Source organism: Equus caballus, chromosome 11 (genome assembly GCF_041296265.1).
Source record: "Equus caballus isolate H_3958 breed thoroughbred chromosome 11, TB-T2T, whole genome shotgun sequence".
Lineage (NCBI taxonomy): Eukaryota > Metazoa > Chordata > Mammalia > Perissodactyla > Equidae > Equus > Equus caballus.
The window spans coordinates 24,163,981-24,178,684 of NC_091694.1; the positions used below are offsets into that span (position 1 = coordinate 24,163,981).

At 53.3% G+C, this 14,704-nt stretch overlaps 1 protein-coding gene and 1 long non-coding RNA gene across 6 annotated transcripts in view; one reads left to right on the forward strand and one right to left on the reverse strand.

The window, feature by feature from the left end:
- Positions 1–7,420, reverse strand: part of LOC111775654 (uncharacterized) — a 36,798-nt gene extending 29,378 nt beyond the window's left edge. The window contains exons 1-4 of one of the 5 annotated variants that reach the window (XR_011422918.1): positions 7,120–7,171; positions 6,238–6,655; positions 787–913; positions 252–335 (exon numbers count right to left, since the gene is read on the reverse strand). This is a non-coding gene — a long non-coding RNA (uncharacterized lncRNA). Of the gene's footprint in view, positions 1–251; positions 336–786; positions 914–6,237; positions 6,656–7,119 lie in introns of all 5 variants that reach the window. The other 4 variants (XR_011422919.1, XR_002811487.2, XR_002811486.2 and 1 more) reach the window with 4 other exon arrangements.
- Positions 7,303–14,236, forward strand: PNPO (pyridoxamine 5'-phosphate oxidase). Its single transcript, XM_001501917.5, has 7 exons — positions 7,303–7,592; positions 8,769–8,893; positions 10,072–10,171; positions 11,017–11,070; positions 11,319–11,447; positions 11,768–11,838; positions 12,054–14,236. The coding sequence occupies exons 1-7, from the start codon at positions 7,446–7,448 to the stop codon at positions 12,220–12,222; spliced, it is 795 nt and encodes a 264-aa protein (XP_001501967.2). The 5' UTR covers positions 7,303–7,445; the 3' UTR covers positions 12,223–14,236.
- Positions 14,237–14,704: the final 468 nt, after the last annotated feature.

The window sequence follows — 14,704 nt, forward strand, 5'->3', positions numbered from 1 at the left end:
CTCCAGGGGAGGGAGCCCTCGTCTCTCAGAGCCATCCAGACTGCCCTCCTGACCTCAGCAAATCCAGGCCTCAGCCCAAAAGAAGCTACACCACACGGGCCCCATGGCATTGGCACGCACACCCCAGCACCTGGGTGGGACCTCCGGGGGGCGGGCCTGGCACGGGCATGCCTGCATTGTTCTTCTAGGAGCCACTTTTGCCCGGATCAAAGCACGTACACTCTGCCCACAGACTCAAGTCATAGCAGTACCTTCCTCACCAGCAAGCTACTTCTGCCGCTCAACTCTCCAACCTTGGAGGAAGGCTTTGGCCTCAGAGCCTGCGGGGAAGAAACCTGGGAGAGAGGGCCAAAGGGGCCTTGGCTAAGTCACTTGCAGAAGACTAAAGAGTCTGGAGAAAATGCAATTCCCTAAGGGCCCAGATCCCTTCCCAGGGCAGAGGGCCAGGCCAGGAGCACATCTCTACCCAAGAGAAGACCCCTGCCACAGATTCTGTTTCTTCTATCCCCTCACCCCGGCCCCCCCAGGGAGGGCAGCAGGCTGATTTTGGTTTTAGCAAGTGCTGCAGATATGAAGTTTTGGTGGGGATCGGGGCATGGGGGGCAGAGCTATTAGAAGCCCAGGGGTTGTGAGGTTATGCAGGTTGAGATTGGAGCGAGCTCAGAACAGAGGTTTAAACCTAGCAGGGGCCTGCAGAGCATCTGGGCCGAAGGGAGGGTAGGGTCGTGGTCAAGCCTATAGCAAGCGGGCTATGCTTTCCTTAGAAAGATGATGGCTTTTACTCACCCTCAGCAGGACACAGCCAGGGGTGTTGTTCTGAGCAGGAGTGGCAAGGCTCGTTTTGAGCTGTCCATTCCCTCACTGTTTCCTTTGTCACCATCTTTTCCTTAGAGCCAGTCCACCCTCACATCAGCTGAAGAAATAAAAAGGAGATGGGTCTCAGTTGGGTCACAGTTTCTCCGCCCCATCACTTCTTTGTTAATAGGCAAATAGGGAGACCCATCCTACCCATACTAAAGCCCTTTAGGCGACACCAGACCACCAGCTGAATCTACCCTCACAGAAGCCTCTTAACCAGCCCATCAGCCCCACATCTCATCACTGCACTGGCAGGAAGAGGAAGACGGGAGGGGTATTTATCTCTTCCTCATGCGCAGGTTTTGCGACTGGAAAACTGCCTTGCTGAGTTCTGAATCGGGATCGGTGGGGTGAAGGGGAATATTAATAAATTGACCTCTTTCTGCACATGTTCTCTTGGCTTTGTGCTCAGGCACAGAGAAGCATCCTTTCCCGGGAGCTGATTGCAAGTCCTGCTTTATGCTTCACGTGCGGAAACCGACCTGGCTCCTCGGCATCCTTTGGAAATGGAGGTGCTAGCCCCCAGCAAGCAGAACTGCGTGCTGGCACTCAGGATTTCCCTTCTCCAGTGAGATGCAAGAGTTCAGAAATTATGTCTGACCATCTCTGTGTCCTACAGGACACCTGAGTTAGAAAGGGAGCAAGAGAATGCATTCTGCCTACCGAGGGCAATGCCCAAGGAAAGAATGGAGAGAGCTGGTGGCAAATTCGCCCTCATCTGGCTTTAATCCATCCTTTATTTACTTGAGAGTTGCAGGGGGCGGGAACTATTGACAGTGTGACACAGCCCAAGCTCACTCCAGACCAGAGGCCTCCCCAGGACATTTGATCAGCCCCGGTTGAAAATCTGGGGGGAGCCCACCTCCAGCAGCTCAAGAGTGGGGGCCACACAGCCTGAGTTCGCTCCTCTGCCCGCTTCCCTCCCCAGGATCATCAGCACCCCCCTCACCACCCCCTCCTGTCTGCTCAGTGATGCTCAATGCCACAGCTCACTGATCCCAGATGCTAGGATTACAAGCCCGAAAGAAAAGGGAGCCGGGGAAGGTTCCCCCTCCTGAAAGCAGATCCAGGCAAAGTCTTTTTTTTTTTTTTTTAAGATTGGCACCTGAGCTAACATCTGTTGCCAATCTTCTTCTTTATTTTTTCTTCTTCTCCCCAAAGCCCCCCAGTGCATAGTTGTGTATTCTATTTGTAGGTCCTTCTGGTTGTGCTATGTGGGACGCTGCCTCAGTATGGCCTAATGAATGAGTGGTGCTGGGTCCGCGCCCAGGATCCCAACCAGCGAAACTGTGGGCCGCCAAAGAGAGTGTGTGAACTTAACCCCTTGGCCACAGGGGGGTCCCCCCCACCTTTTTTTTTTTTTTTTAACTAATCCAGCAAATAGAGCTCAGGCTTCCTTCAAACCACTCAGTCCACCTTTGCCATCACCTTTTTACTTATTTATTTATATTTGAGGAAGATCAGTGCTGAGCTAACATCTGCTGCCAATCCTCCTCTTTTTGCTGAGGAAGACTGGCCCTGAGCTAACATCTGTGCCCATCTTCCTCTACTTTCTATGTGGGATGCCTGCTACAGCATGGCTTGCCAAGCAGTGCCATGTCTGCACCTGGGATCCGACCCAGCGAACCCCGGGCCACTGAAGCAGAATGTGCAAACTTAACCACTGATCCACTGGGCCGGCCCCTTTAGCATCACCTTTTGAGGGCCCTTTGAGGCCCATACTTGAAGTTGATGATGAGAGCCACCTGCAGCATCTCAGGTCCCTGGACCCATCAGGGGCTCACGGCTGACAGAATGAGGCTGAGGTCTACACGGTGGTAGCTTCCAGGGAACCTAACCTGGGGTGAGACACTGCTTTGAGACAAAGACCTCATGTGACCTGACCAAGGTCTCTCAAGGCTGGGATGAAGCCACTAAAGGAACGGCAGTAATCTCGGGACAGGTGGCAGCTGGGTTTCCTAGTGAAGGGGTCCTCAGGGAGTAGAGAAGTGAGCCTGGGAAGACAGAATAAAGAACAGGGGTGTCGCTGAAAAGCAAGCACACTTGTGGTTGAAAAGAAAGAAACGGGGCTTCAAGAGGAGAGGCAAATACCTGCTCATCGGGATCATGGGCAAGAGGAAGGAGAAATGACCACTGGGCAGGCCAAAAGCAAGGCCCAACCAGGATTTCCCAAATGAAATGAAGAGGTCCCCAGGTCGGATCCTTTGGGGCTGCTGAGAACCAGCTAGCACCTCCTCCCTCCACGTGTGGCCCCCACTCCAACTACCAAGGCAGCCAGTGCCAGGCCTGAGACTGACGCCCTAATACCTCACTCAGCCTTGGAAAGCTGAACATCCCTCCAGCCAACAAAGCCACCCGGCCTCACGCCCACCAGGTGCAAAAAAAAAACCCCAAAGCCCACTCACCAGGCCTAGCTCCGGTACAGAGAAGTTTAGCCAAAGCGATTTATGCATAAACAGTACAGATTAGCATTTCCTGGCTGGGATTTTGAGAAGCCAGAGAAAGTAAGAGATATAGTCTCTCCCACGAAGGTCATTCTAATAGGGAGCATGTATGAAAACGATGGGACATATTCGAAAAGTGACGTGGGAGCAGATGCAGGGATCATGTCCAGGGTTAACCAAAAAACTGCAGGCAGGATATGCGGGTGAGGGTCAGCCTCCTCTGCATCCCTCCTCTGGGCCCCCTGATAATCACACTTAGGGCTCAGGCACCTGTGGGCAGAGCACCAAGCACCCATCCTTCTGTGCATCCTGAGGCTCCAAGCTGAGTTCACCCAAGGCTGGGCCCAAGAATTCCTGAGCTTAGGGGCCCCAGCACACACCCCTTCCAGCCTGCCATCAGCTTCCCGGAAAGCTGGGTGCTGTATTTCCCCAGCGTCATTACCATGTCCCAGGCCCTCTTCCTTTCTCATTCTCATTCTCCTCCATGGCTTCAGGTGCCACCATGGAGGATCATGACACCCAAACTGGTATCATTAGCTCAGACCTCTCCCCTAAGCTCCAGACTTGATTATCCAACCCAACCAAACGTGGGTGTCCCACAAACCCTCACACTTGACAGGTCTGATGGTGACTTCATCTTCCCCCCAAAGCTCCTCCTCCAGCACTCCCCACTTCAGCGAACAGCACCGTCCATGTCGCCTAAAGTCATCCAGGGGAGTGGATTCCCTCCTCTCTGCCCCATCCCCCAGACTCAGGCACCAGGCTCCCCACTCCCGCCTTCTGCTTCCACAACACTGCAGCGTCCTCCAGCCTCTCCCGACCACCGCCTTGCCCCCCGCCCATCATCCACTTGGTCACCAGAGCCAGATCCCAAAACACAATCACCAAGATATAACTGAAACATAAAATTCAATCAAACAATTAGACTGAAAGGTGATTTAAGAACATAAATGCAGGGGCTGGCCCAGTGGCGCAGCGGTTAAGTTTGCACGGTCTGCTTCGGCAGGCCGGGGTTCGCCGGTTCGGATCCCGGGTGCTGACATGGCACCACTTGTCAAGCCATGCTTGAGGTAGGCGTCCCACATGTAAAGTGGAGGAAGATGGGCACGGATGTTAGCTCAGGGCCAGTCTTCCTCAGCAAAAAGGGGAGGATTGGCAGCAGATGTTAGCTCAGGGCTAATCTTCCTCAAAAAAAAAAAAAAAAGGAATATACATAAATGCAGGGGGCCGGCCCTGTGGCTGAGTGGTTAAGTTTGCATGCTCCGCTTCAGTGGCCCAGGATTTCACCAGTTCGAATCCTGGGTGCGGACATGGCATCACTCATCAAGCCATGCTGAGGCGGCCTCCCACATGCCACAACTAGAAGGACCCACAACTAAAATATACAACTATGAACGGGGGGATTTGCGGAGAAAAAGCAGAAGCAAAAAAAAGGAATACGGCAAACAGTTGGTAGCTCAGGTGCCAATCTTAAAAAAAAAAAAAAAAGAACATAAGGGCAAAAGCATCTAAAGAAAACAGACAAGGCATAGTTCCTGAACCCACACACATCCCTTTGGTTGCCTATTGAAAAACCAGTGTGCCCCTCTGTACAATGAAATATTGCAATATATTTTCTAATCATTTAAGACTTTCTCAAGAAAAGATTAATAATTTTACAAAGTTGGAGGGCAGGGTGGCAAAGTGTTCAAGAAAAAGCAATAACAATAAAAAATTCATTTCTCCCCTGCAGACAGAACCCTTGCTGGGGTTATGCACGGCCAGCGGGCATGTTCCCCTCTCTGGTTTGCACGGCAGGGCTGCTTTGTGATCCAGCCACCAAATCCCACTAGGCAGAAAAGCACAACACAAGCCTACTTATTATCTTCAAGACAAAGAGGAAAATATCAAAAGGCAACCAGTTGCAAACTTCCTCACTAATCACCAAGGATGGGAGAGGCTTTCGGAATCTAGCACTTTTTCTTCCCAGCTGGCCTCAAAAAAACAGGAATTAGACACTCTGGTTCCAGAACATCACAGGATAAAAAAACCAGAATTGTCGTCTGAAAGCTTGGCCCTCGCCACCTGCCTCATCTTCAGCGGGCACACCAAGCCCCTACTTGTCCAGCCTGTTTTCTCACCATCTCACTCCAGCCATATCACACTTGCATTGTTCCCTCCTCCTGGCATGCCCTTCCACAGATCATCTGGCAAACACTCATTAAGACAAAGCAAATGCCTGCCCCCTTTATAAAGCCTTTCCTGTTTGACCCCCGGAGATCACTTTCCCCTTACCTCAAAGAAACATCTGTTAAAGTACCTGTCACTCTTTAGCTTACAGATCTGCCTTTCCCTCTAGACTGCAAGCCCCTTGTGGGCAGGAACCATGTCATCTTCTTCATCTTAGTATTTTCAGACCCAGCTCAGTGCCTGGTCCAAAAAAAGTCTTTAACAAATGTCTGCTGAATGAATAAATATCTACCCCAATATACAAAGCCCTTGGCTTTTAAGCAAACCATTCAAATGATCCTAGTCTTGGTGCCCCAGAATCCCGGGTCCAGGGTAGCATAGCCCAGGAGTTCTAAGAGTGTGGCACCACGAGCTGAAGGACACTAACTACTGCTTACACAAGTTGAAGTGCAGGCGCTTGGGGGGAGGGGAGGACAGCAATGTTCACATGTGGAAAGTCAGTCTCAACAAGAAAGTCCAGTCAACTCTCTATCATGTTGATGGAGTAAAACGATGGCAACACAAAACATTCCAACCAGTGGAGGATCCGCAGATCAACATCATCAAGCCTTAAGACATGTATTATGTCTTTGCAGCAAATTCGTCTTCCAGGTTCTATTTGGCTCAAGCTACGTGTATACAATAAAGGATGACAGAATCTAATACAGGGCTTTATGAAGCTTAGCCATAATGCAGACACCTAGGCAGGGCAAGAAGCTCCCCTTACCTGGCACAGTCCTGGGGTGCCAGCCTAGATGACTCTTGCAGCTCCCCTTCCTGATGTTGGTGGAAACCAGGACTACAGAGAGCCCTTGACCCAAGGCTGCCCCAGCCAGGTCACAGCTGGAACGGGCACTGGCAGGTTTCCCATTTCTCAGCCCTGCGTCCACAGCCTGGAAGTAGCTTGCACAGCCACCTGCTCCCCTGTGCCCTCGGCTATGGTTGGCATTGACCTAGGAACTAGACTTCAACTACCTAGGAAGGACAAAATGTGGAAAAGGGGAAAGTCGGCAAAGATGGGGGAGGCCTGGGAGAGGTGGGACAGTGGCAGCCTTTCCATCTACCAGAACATTGGCTAGTGCGAACTCCGCTGCACCATGAGCCGAGGGAGCAGCACGCTCCGGCTGGAGAGAGGGGGCGCAGAGCTGGAAGAGAATGGTGGCTCTGGTCTGGGACGGCTAGATCCCAAATTTCCCTCTTTCCCTTTCCCATTCTGCCGACTTCTTGCTCACCCCAGTCTCTTCCTGATCCCACTGCACCTCCCCAGACCCCCGAGTACCCCCAACACACCCACACTACACGGCACCTATCCCGCGTGGTCCACAAGTCACTTCACCTCTCCCACGCTCGAGCCCCAATTTCGTCCCACAACCAGATCGCCCCTTTGTCTCCCTGTCGCCTTGCCTCAGAGTCTGGCCCCTAATTCCATTTTCCATTTGTCCTTCCCCAGGCCACCAGCCTCCCCCCAGGGGGTACTTCCCTGCACTAGGCTTGCCTTCAGGCACCTACGAGGGGCCAGCCACCTAACACTGACCCCTCCCCGCAAGCCCCCAGCGGCTTATCCCCCGCCCCCGCCTGGGCTGCAGCAGTCCCTACATCTTTAACAAACCTCCACGTGCGTGTTAACGGCGGTGACAGCATTTCCTTGTCTCTCTGCTCCCGCCCCCGGAGGCGCCGCCCATTGGCCGCCGGGTTCCCCAGGTCTCGTTCTAATTGGCCTCGCTCCCGGAAAACTCCAACCAATGGCCTCTCCGCGCCTGTCTCCCTCCTCCGACTCTGGGCTCCCATTGGCTCCGAGGACTCAGGGCCCGTTCCCTGGGCTTGGCGACTGGCGAATTCTTCCTTCCTCGGGTTAGGGTCCCGGGCTGGGAAACTGGTTCCGAACCCAACGGAACCCAGCGCTGGGCGACGCCGGGTCACGTGGCCGGCGGCCTCATGACGTGCCGGCTGTGGGGCGTCATCGTGACGTTCGGGCGAGCCGCCGAGTGGCCGCGCTACCTCTGCCACCTCCGCCACCTGTGCGGCCGCGGTGCTATCATGGACCTGGGACCCATGCGCAAGAGTTACCGCGGGGACCGAGAGGTGCCGCCGCCGGCAGGGGCGACCGCAGGGTCGGGGGAACAGGAGTCTGTCTTCTCCGGAGGGGAAGGGAGTGGGAGGAACCCTGCGGGGTTTCTGGGGTCACCCCCGAGGGAGAAGGGGGAGAGTGTTCAAAAACCACCAACGGGCAGGGGTTCTGGGGGAAAGGAGGATTAAGATGGGCTTGAGAGGCAGCCCGTGCGGTGGAGCCGGCCTGGGCTGGAACCTTGCAAGTCACTGGGTGCAGCGCCCTGGGCAGTTTACTTAACCTCTCTGGGTTTCCTCACCTGTGAAGTGATCGTCCCTGCCTCCCGGGGATGTGAGGGACTTGGATGTTTGTGAAGTGCTTAGAACACTGATCTGCAGCTTATCCATGATAAGGAAGTAACACACGGAGGAAGACGGGGGGACGCCTCCAGCTCTTGCTGCCTCCAGTCCCTTCGCTTACCACTTGGAGAAGTTCTCTTCCTTTTCCCTCCTCAGGAGAGGAGCCAAGAGCAGTGTTTTGGAATTGCGGCCCAGAGCCATAGTTACCAAATCTGGCTGCATGAGAGCATTTCTGGACATGCTTGTTAAAGAGGCAGTTTTTCATTAAACCTCAGACCTACTGAATAAGAATTTATGGGGTGGAGCCCAGGAATCTGTCGTTTTTTTAGGCTCCCCAGGTGGTAGGTTTGGCACCCATGACATGAAACCCTGATTCGTCTGTCACTAGCTGTGGGACCTGGCAATTATTCTGCCTTTTTATGCCTCTGTCTTCACCTGTAAGGTGGGGCCAACAGAATTTACTTCCTGGGTACTGTTTTTTGTTTTGTTTTGTTTTGTTTTTAAGATTTAAAAAAATTTTTCCTTTTCTCCCAAAGCCCCCCTGTACATAGTTGTGTATTTTTAGTTGTGGGTCCTTCTAGTTGTGGCATGTGGGACGCCACCTCAGCGTGGCCTGATGAGTGGTGCCACGACCGCGCCCAGGATTTGAACTGGCGAAACCCTGGGCCGCCGAAGCGGAGCATGTGAACTTAACCACTCAGCCACGGGGCCAGCCCCCTGGGTACTGTTTTTTGTTACGAGGTCATTGTTATGAGGATAAATGAGTTAATATTTGAAACGTGCCTAGAACGGTGCCACATACACAGTGAGTGCTATATGCGTTTATTAAATGAAATAAAACTCCCTTCCCAGGCATTCGAGGAGGCTCAGCTGACTTCCCTGGACCCCATGAAGCAGTTTGCTGCCTGGTTCGAGGAGGCTGTTCAGTGTCCTGACATAGGGGAAGCCAATGCCATGTGTCTGGCTACCTGCACCAGGTGGGCACAGCCGTGGCATCTTCTGTGGGCGGGTACAGATAGGGGAGGAAACTTAGGAAGCTCTCAGTTTGATAGATGCCAACTTTATGGTTCTAGCTCTGTTATTAACTTGCTGTGTGGCCTCAGGCAAGTTTCTTGTCCTCTCTGGGCCTCAGCATCTTTACCTATAAACCAAAGATCAGACTTCCCTCAATTCCATTTCAGTGATAAAATGCAGCGCCTCATTCATCTCTGCCCTTGATGCACCCAGACACACCCTTGCCCCTCTCATCTCCTGACTACCCTATTCCCGTCTGCACTTTAGGGGCTGCATCTCCTGGGACCTCTCCGTGAAGCTCTCTCCCTCTCTTGAAACCTAGCACAGTGCTTGGCTGTATTGTTCATTTGGTAACCAATCAGATACCCCCTGAGACAGCTCCGGTGTTAGCCTCTCACTCAACTCTTCTTGTCCCCCATCACGAGTGTAAGGCTCTTGTGCTGTGGCCCTGGGTTTCCCCCGAGCTCTGGGCAGAGGATCTGATCTAACTGCCCTTCCAGTGGTCCCGGAGCATTGGCTGATTGCGGCCCTTAGAACCTTGTCGCTTTGCTAGGGCCGCCATCACGAAATACCACAGACTGGGCGGCTTCAGCAGCAGCAGTTGATTTTCTCCCAGTTGCGGAAGCCAGAAGTCCGCGATCAAGGTGCCGTCAGAGTTGGTTTTAGTGAGGCCTCTCTTCCTGGCTTGCAGATGGCCGCCCTGTCGCTGTGTCCTCACATGGCCTTTCCTTTATGCACACAGGGAGGGAGAGTGAGCGAGCTCCCTCTCCCTCGTGTCTCTTCCTCTTCTTATAAGGACACCAGTCCTTTCTGAGTAGAGTCCTGCCCTTATGACCTTATTGAACATTCCTTACTTCCCTAAAGGCCCAATCTCCAAATGCAGTCGCATTGGGGGTTAGGGTGTCAACATAGGATCTTAGGGGGACACAGTTCAGTCTATCACAGGGCCCCCGGCAGTGGTGTCAGACATGCACCCCGAGGACAGATCTCCAGCAAGCAAGTGAGAATGTGTGGCCTGAGTGCCCAGACGGAGCCAAATAGGGGCACACAGCTATAGGACTGCTCAGACATCCTGTGGGGCGGGATGGTAGCGAGGACATTGAGATGGGCTCTGACTGCTGTGCTCTGCTCTTTGCCCCAGAGATGGGAAGCCCTCTGCCCGCATGGTGCTGCTGAAGGGCTTCGGCAAGGATGGCTTCCGTTTCTTCACTAACTTCGAGAGTCGAAAGGGAAAAGAGCTGGTGAGGGTTCGGGATAAATCCATCCCCGGCCTGGAGGGTCCAGCCGTCCCCTCCCGGGTCACCTTCTCATGATGCCCTCGCCCCGCCCCACCTGCCGTCTGTGCTCAGGTGTAGGCCTGCCTGCGGGCCTTTGCACCTGCCGTTCTCTTTGCCGTGAATGAGTGCTCTCTAACCCCCCTCGCTTCTGTCATCCCTTTAACTAAGTAACTCCTGTTCTTGGGTCTCAGCCCCTACGTTCCCGTGTCAGGAAAGCCGTCCTCGAGTCCTCTGCTGAGTTGGCCCTCGCACCGTTTGCTGTTCTCATAACTTGTAACTTTCCTTTCTGCCGTTTTTTCAGTTTCTATCTATGCATTTATTTATGTGATTAATGTTTGTGTCCTCTGCTAAACGGTGAGCTCCGTGGAGCAGAGGCTGCATCTGTTGCATCTCTGTTACACCCCCACCATTGCTCCTGGGGTCCAGCCAAGGTGGCACATGGTGTGCATTCGGCTCATGAATCCAAATGAGTAGCCCTCCCTGAGTCCGGTACAGCCACACATGTGTTTCTGAGGACTTGCAAGTCTGTGGGAGAGAAATGGCAAAGCCTCACTTTGGAGTCCAACCGGCTTAGGTTTCCAGTGCAGCTCTACCACTTACTGTGTGAACTTGGGCACATTACTTAACCTCTCTGAGCCTGTATCCACCCCTGTAAAAGTAGGCCTGCCTTTGAGAGTTTAAATGAGATATTACAGCAGATGCATCTGCTGTGGGCCTGCAGGCTGCAGACTTCCTGCCCTCCCACCGCATTCCAGGGGTGCCCTCCTTGCTGTGCTGATGGCTGTCTGTGGATTCTTTTTCATTTCCAGGACTCTAATCCCTTTGCTTCCCTCGTCTTCTACTGGGAGCCCCTAAACCGTCAGGTGAGTGAACATTCTCTGGACAGCCTGGAGTGGGCTGAGTTGGGAGGGGCCTGAGTTTATAGACGAGCCCAGTGGAGGTCTGCAGGCTGCACAAACATCCAGCCTCTCAGAGAGCTCGCAGTTAGCTGGGCTCGTTGGAGCCAGCAGTGGTGGGGCAGTGGATAAGGAGGGGAGAGAGAATGGGGCCTGTGCTGGTAGGGAGGGAAGGCGACATCGAATGCCATCTAGCCAGGGCCATGCCTGAGCAGGTGCGTGTGGAGGGCCCCGTGAAGAAGCTGCCTGAGGAGGAGGCTGAAAGCTACTTCCACTCCCGCCCCAAGAGCAGCCAGATTGGGGCTGTGGTCAGTCACCAGAGTTCCGTGATCCCTGATCGGGAGGTGAGTGTGGCTCCTCCTTAGCCCTCCGCGTGGTGAGGGCCCTGACTCGTCCCCAGAGGCTGTCCCTACAGGATGCTAGTGCCCTCTCTAGGAAAGTGAAAAGGGTGGTCTCCCTGGGGGAACGCGGATGGGGAGCTGGGAAGCGGCCCTCCTGTGTCTGTCTGACCCTCCCATTGGACTGTGCTCCTAGGGGACAGAGGCCAGCCAGCCTCAGTCACTTGTGTCCCCAGGGCCTGGCACAGAGTACATACTCAGTAAGTGGTTATTAAGTGAATCATTGACCAGGTCTGGCCCTTCCTCCATCTCCTTCCCCTGGACAGTATCTGAGAAAGAAAAACGAGGAACTGGAGCAGCTCTACCAGGAACGAGAGGTGCCAAAGCCAAAATACTGGTGAGTGATACCTGGTGGTCATCTCGAAAGGGACACCAGGACCCTCACATTTCCTTGAAGCCACCCTGTCTGTGGAATCACACGTCTCCTCCTCCCTGTCAACCCTGGTCAGATACCTCCCAGCAACTTCCTTCGAGGGGCCCTGGGATGGTGTTGGGAGAGTGACACGGTTGGAAAAATGCACAGAGCCCCGAAACCTCTGCTTCTCCTTGTAGGGGTGGCTATGTCCTGTACCCACAGGTGATGGAGTTCTGGCAGGGCCAAACCAACCGCCTGCATGACCGGATCATCTTTCGGCGAGGCCTCCAGACAGGAGACTCCCCTTTGGGGCCCATGACCCACCGCGGGGAGGAAGGCTGGCTCTATGAGAGACTTGCGCCCTGACTCCAAATCTGCCGGCACTGACGGGAGCTGGGGCCGGGCGCTAAGAGAGGGTGTGGGACGGGAGCCAGGCCCTTCTAAACTCAACCCATTTCCCTCCCCAACCCTTATATTTAGGGCTCTTCAGAGTTCATTCTCCGAGCTCTCAGTTCTCAGTGGGCTCTCAATTAGCTGGTCTAGTGGAGTGTGACAGTGGCATAGACAATCACAGGTGGAAAATAATCCCATATTTTCTTGACCTTGACTATGATTTATTGGGACAATTCCCTCTAGGGGTAGCAGTTGGTGCGGTTCCCTTTTCTGGTGACACAGCTTGGGTCACAGCAGCCCTGTCTGTTACCATGTGACTGAGTCATACTGACCAAAGCCAGTTGGTCCCATCATAGGCACCCAAGCCAATCTAGCCAATTGGTTTTCCTTGTCAACGATTTGAAACTTGAAATGGAGAGACCCAGAGCGTGGGAGTCATTGTAGCCAAATCAGCAATGGCAGCTAAGAAGCAAGAGCTCTGCTGCTCTTTGTAATTCCCTGAGGGGCCCTGGGTCTCTCCTCCCCACGTCTGGGCTATGCAACTCCCCCTCCTGCCTCAATCTCCGCTATCTCTAAAAAAAAAAAATTGGGGGCATAAATCAGCCGGAATCGATGTCTGTTGCTTGCAACCAAAAGAACCTTAACTAACTCATTTATTAATACATATTTTTTTTATAGGACTTACCCTACTGATTGATAGCTGCCTTTCATTACCTGAAGCCCAGCAATGCAGAAAAAAGATGAAATCTATTCCCCGTAGTCCAAAGGGCCCGTGGGTGGAAGTTGCACGGAAATAGATTTCATCTGAATATGGGGAGGGATTTCAAATAATTGGGGCTAAGAGGGCTGCCTGTTCGGTAGTGAGTGTTCCGTCACTGGAAGTATTCAGTGCCAGTCAGTTAGGAGTTTTGTAGAAGGGATTCCTGTGCTGGTACCTACGGGCCAGGAAGATTTTAATCAAGCTTTACTTTCCATGTTTGTTTATGAAAACTATATATGTGTGTATATGTACGTACATATATATATTTAATAGATATTTTTTATTTTCCAGGTAGAATTAAATTATTGTAGAGATTATCCTTTCTGATTACTCATACATGCCCCTCCCCTTCACCCCCCCCCTCCCCCCCCACTGATGATGACTCTTAGACCACTGGCTTCGTCCATGCTGGAATTACCCAGGGAGCTTGAAAAACCCTGATGCCTGGGTCCCACCCTCAGGCGTGATTTAACTCATCTGAGTGCAGCCTGGGCTTTGGGAAATTTCAAAGCTCCCCAGGGAATTCGGTGCACCCAAGGTTGAGACCTCTAGTCTAGATCCTTGCTACTCGTGGTGTGGTCCACAGGCCAGCAGCATCAGTATCACTTGGGAACCCACCCCAGACCCACTGAGTCCCATTCTGCATTTAACAAGACCCCCTAGGTGACCAGATGCACCAGCCTCAACCCCTAAACCAACGACCTCCCACCCTCACAATGGGGTTCTTCAGTGAGTCTCAGCTGAGGCCTGTGCTGAACTGTATTTGCTTTCCCTGAGCACAAATCTAGTGACTAGCAACAGCCTGGATGAGTGGCCTACAGGCTTCGGAGAGGAGCCAGGCTGGGTAAATGTTTGCTGTGACTGAGCCAGGATCAGAGAACTGACTATTGTTTGTGCATGTTGGCATTGAACTTACCACTCTGTAAACTGTGCTTCATTCCTCTGGAAGGGCGTGTGCTTCAGTGCCTGTTATTGACCGGCTCTTCCAAGGGTGGCCCTCTGGGTTTGATCCCCCCTTAAGCCTGAGTGCAGGAAGGCACAACGCTAACCTGTGGCCATCTACAGGCGAGGGGCCTGGGGCGCCCTTCCCTGCCTGGTCCTGTTTGTGTTATTGGTGGCTGTGTTTCCCCCCAGCTTTGAGGCTGGTCTCGTCTGTTCCTTTCCTGTTCTCTGTCCGACAGTCACTGTGCCAAGTCTGTAATAAAAGCTTGTCAGCCGTGCATGACATTAATGTTCAACCTGGCTTGGTCTTGCCCCCACCCCCGAGGTTGGGGGGCAGCTGGGGAATTTAAGTGACCCTCACCTCCTTCTCTTCTCCAGGTACGTCCAGGTTGGGTGTCCAGCAGGGGGAGCCCACTACCTGGGGTTGGCCCCTTCTGGGCAGCGCAGGCCAGTTCTAGCCGCCCCTCCTGCTTCCCCCTTCCCCTCCTTGGGTTGTGTCCCAGTGAAACTGTGGTCGATAACCCGTAGCCTCTCCTGGCTCCTGCACATATTTGCACTCTCGGTTCCTCCTCCAGCTCCTCCTCCAGCCGAGTGAAAATCTGCCGCTGCCTGGGCTCTGACTCCCTGGGCAGCCTGATCCCCCTTTGACTTTTAGCACCCCACCATCCATCGATCCCCCAGCTTAGGGATATATGTGGAATTTCCCTGGAAGATTTCTGTGGACATCAATTTTGGGGCTATGGAGAAGGGTTG

Coding starts and splice junctions, on each gene's coding strand:
- PNPO (XM_001501917.5), top strand. CDS start 7,446: ATGACGTGCCGGCTGTGGGGCGTCATCGTGACGTTCGGGCGAGCCGCC. Junction 8,894..10,071: donor TGTCTGGCTACCTGCACCAG/GTGGGCACAGCC, acceptor TCTTTGCCCCAG/AGATGGGAAGCCCTCTGCCC. Junction 11,839..12,053: donor GTGCCAAAGCCAAAATACTG/GTGAGTGATACC, acceptor TTCTCCTTGTAG/GGGTGGCTATGTCCTGTACC.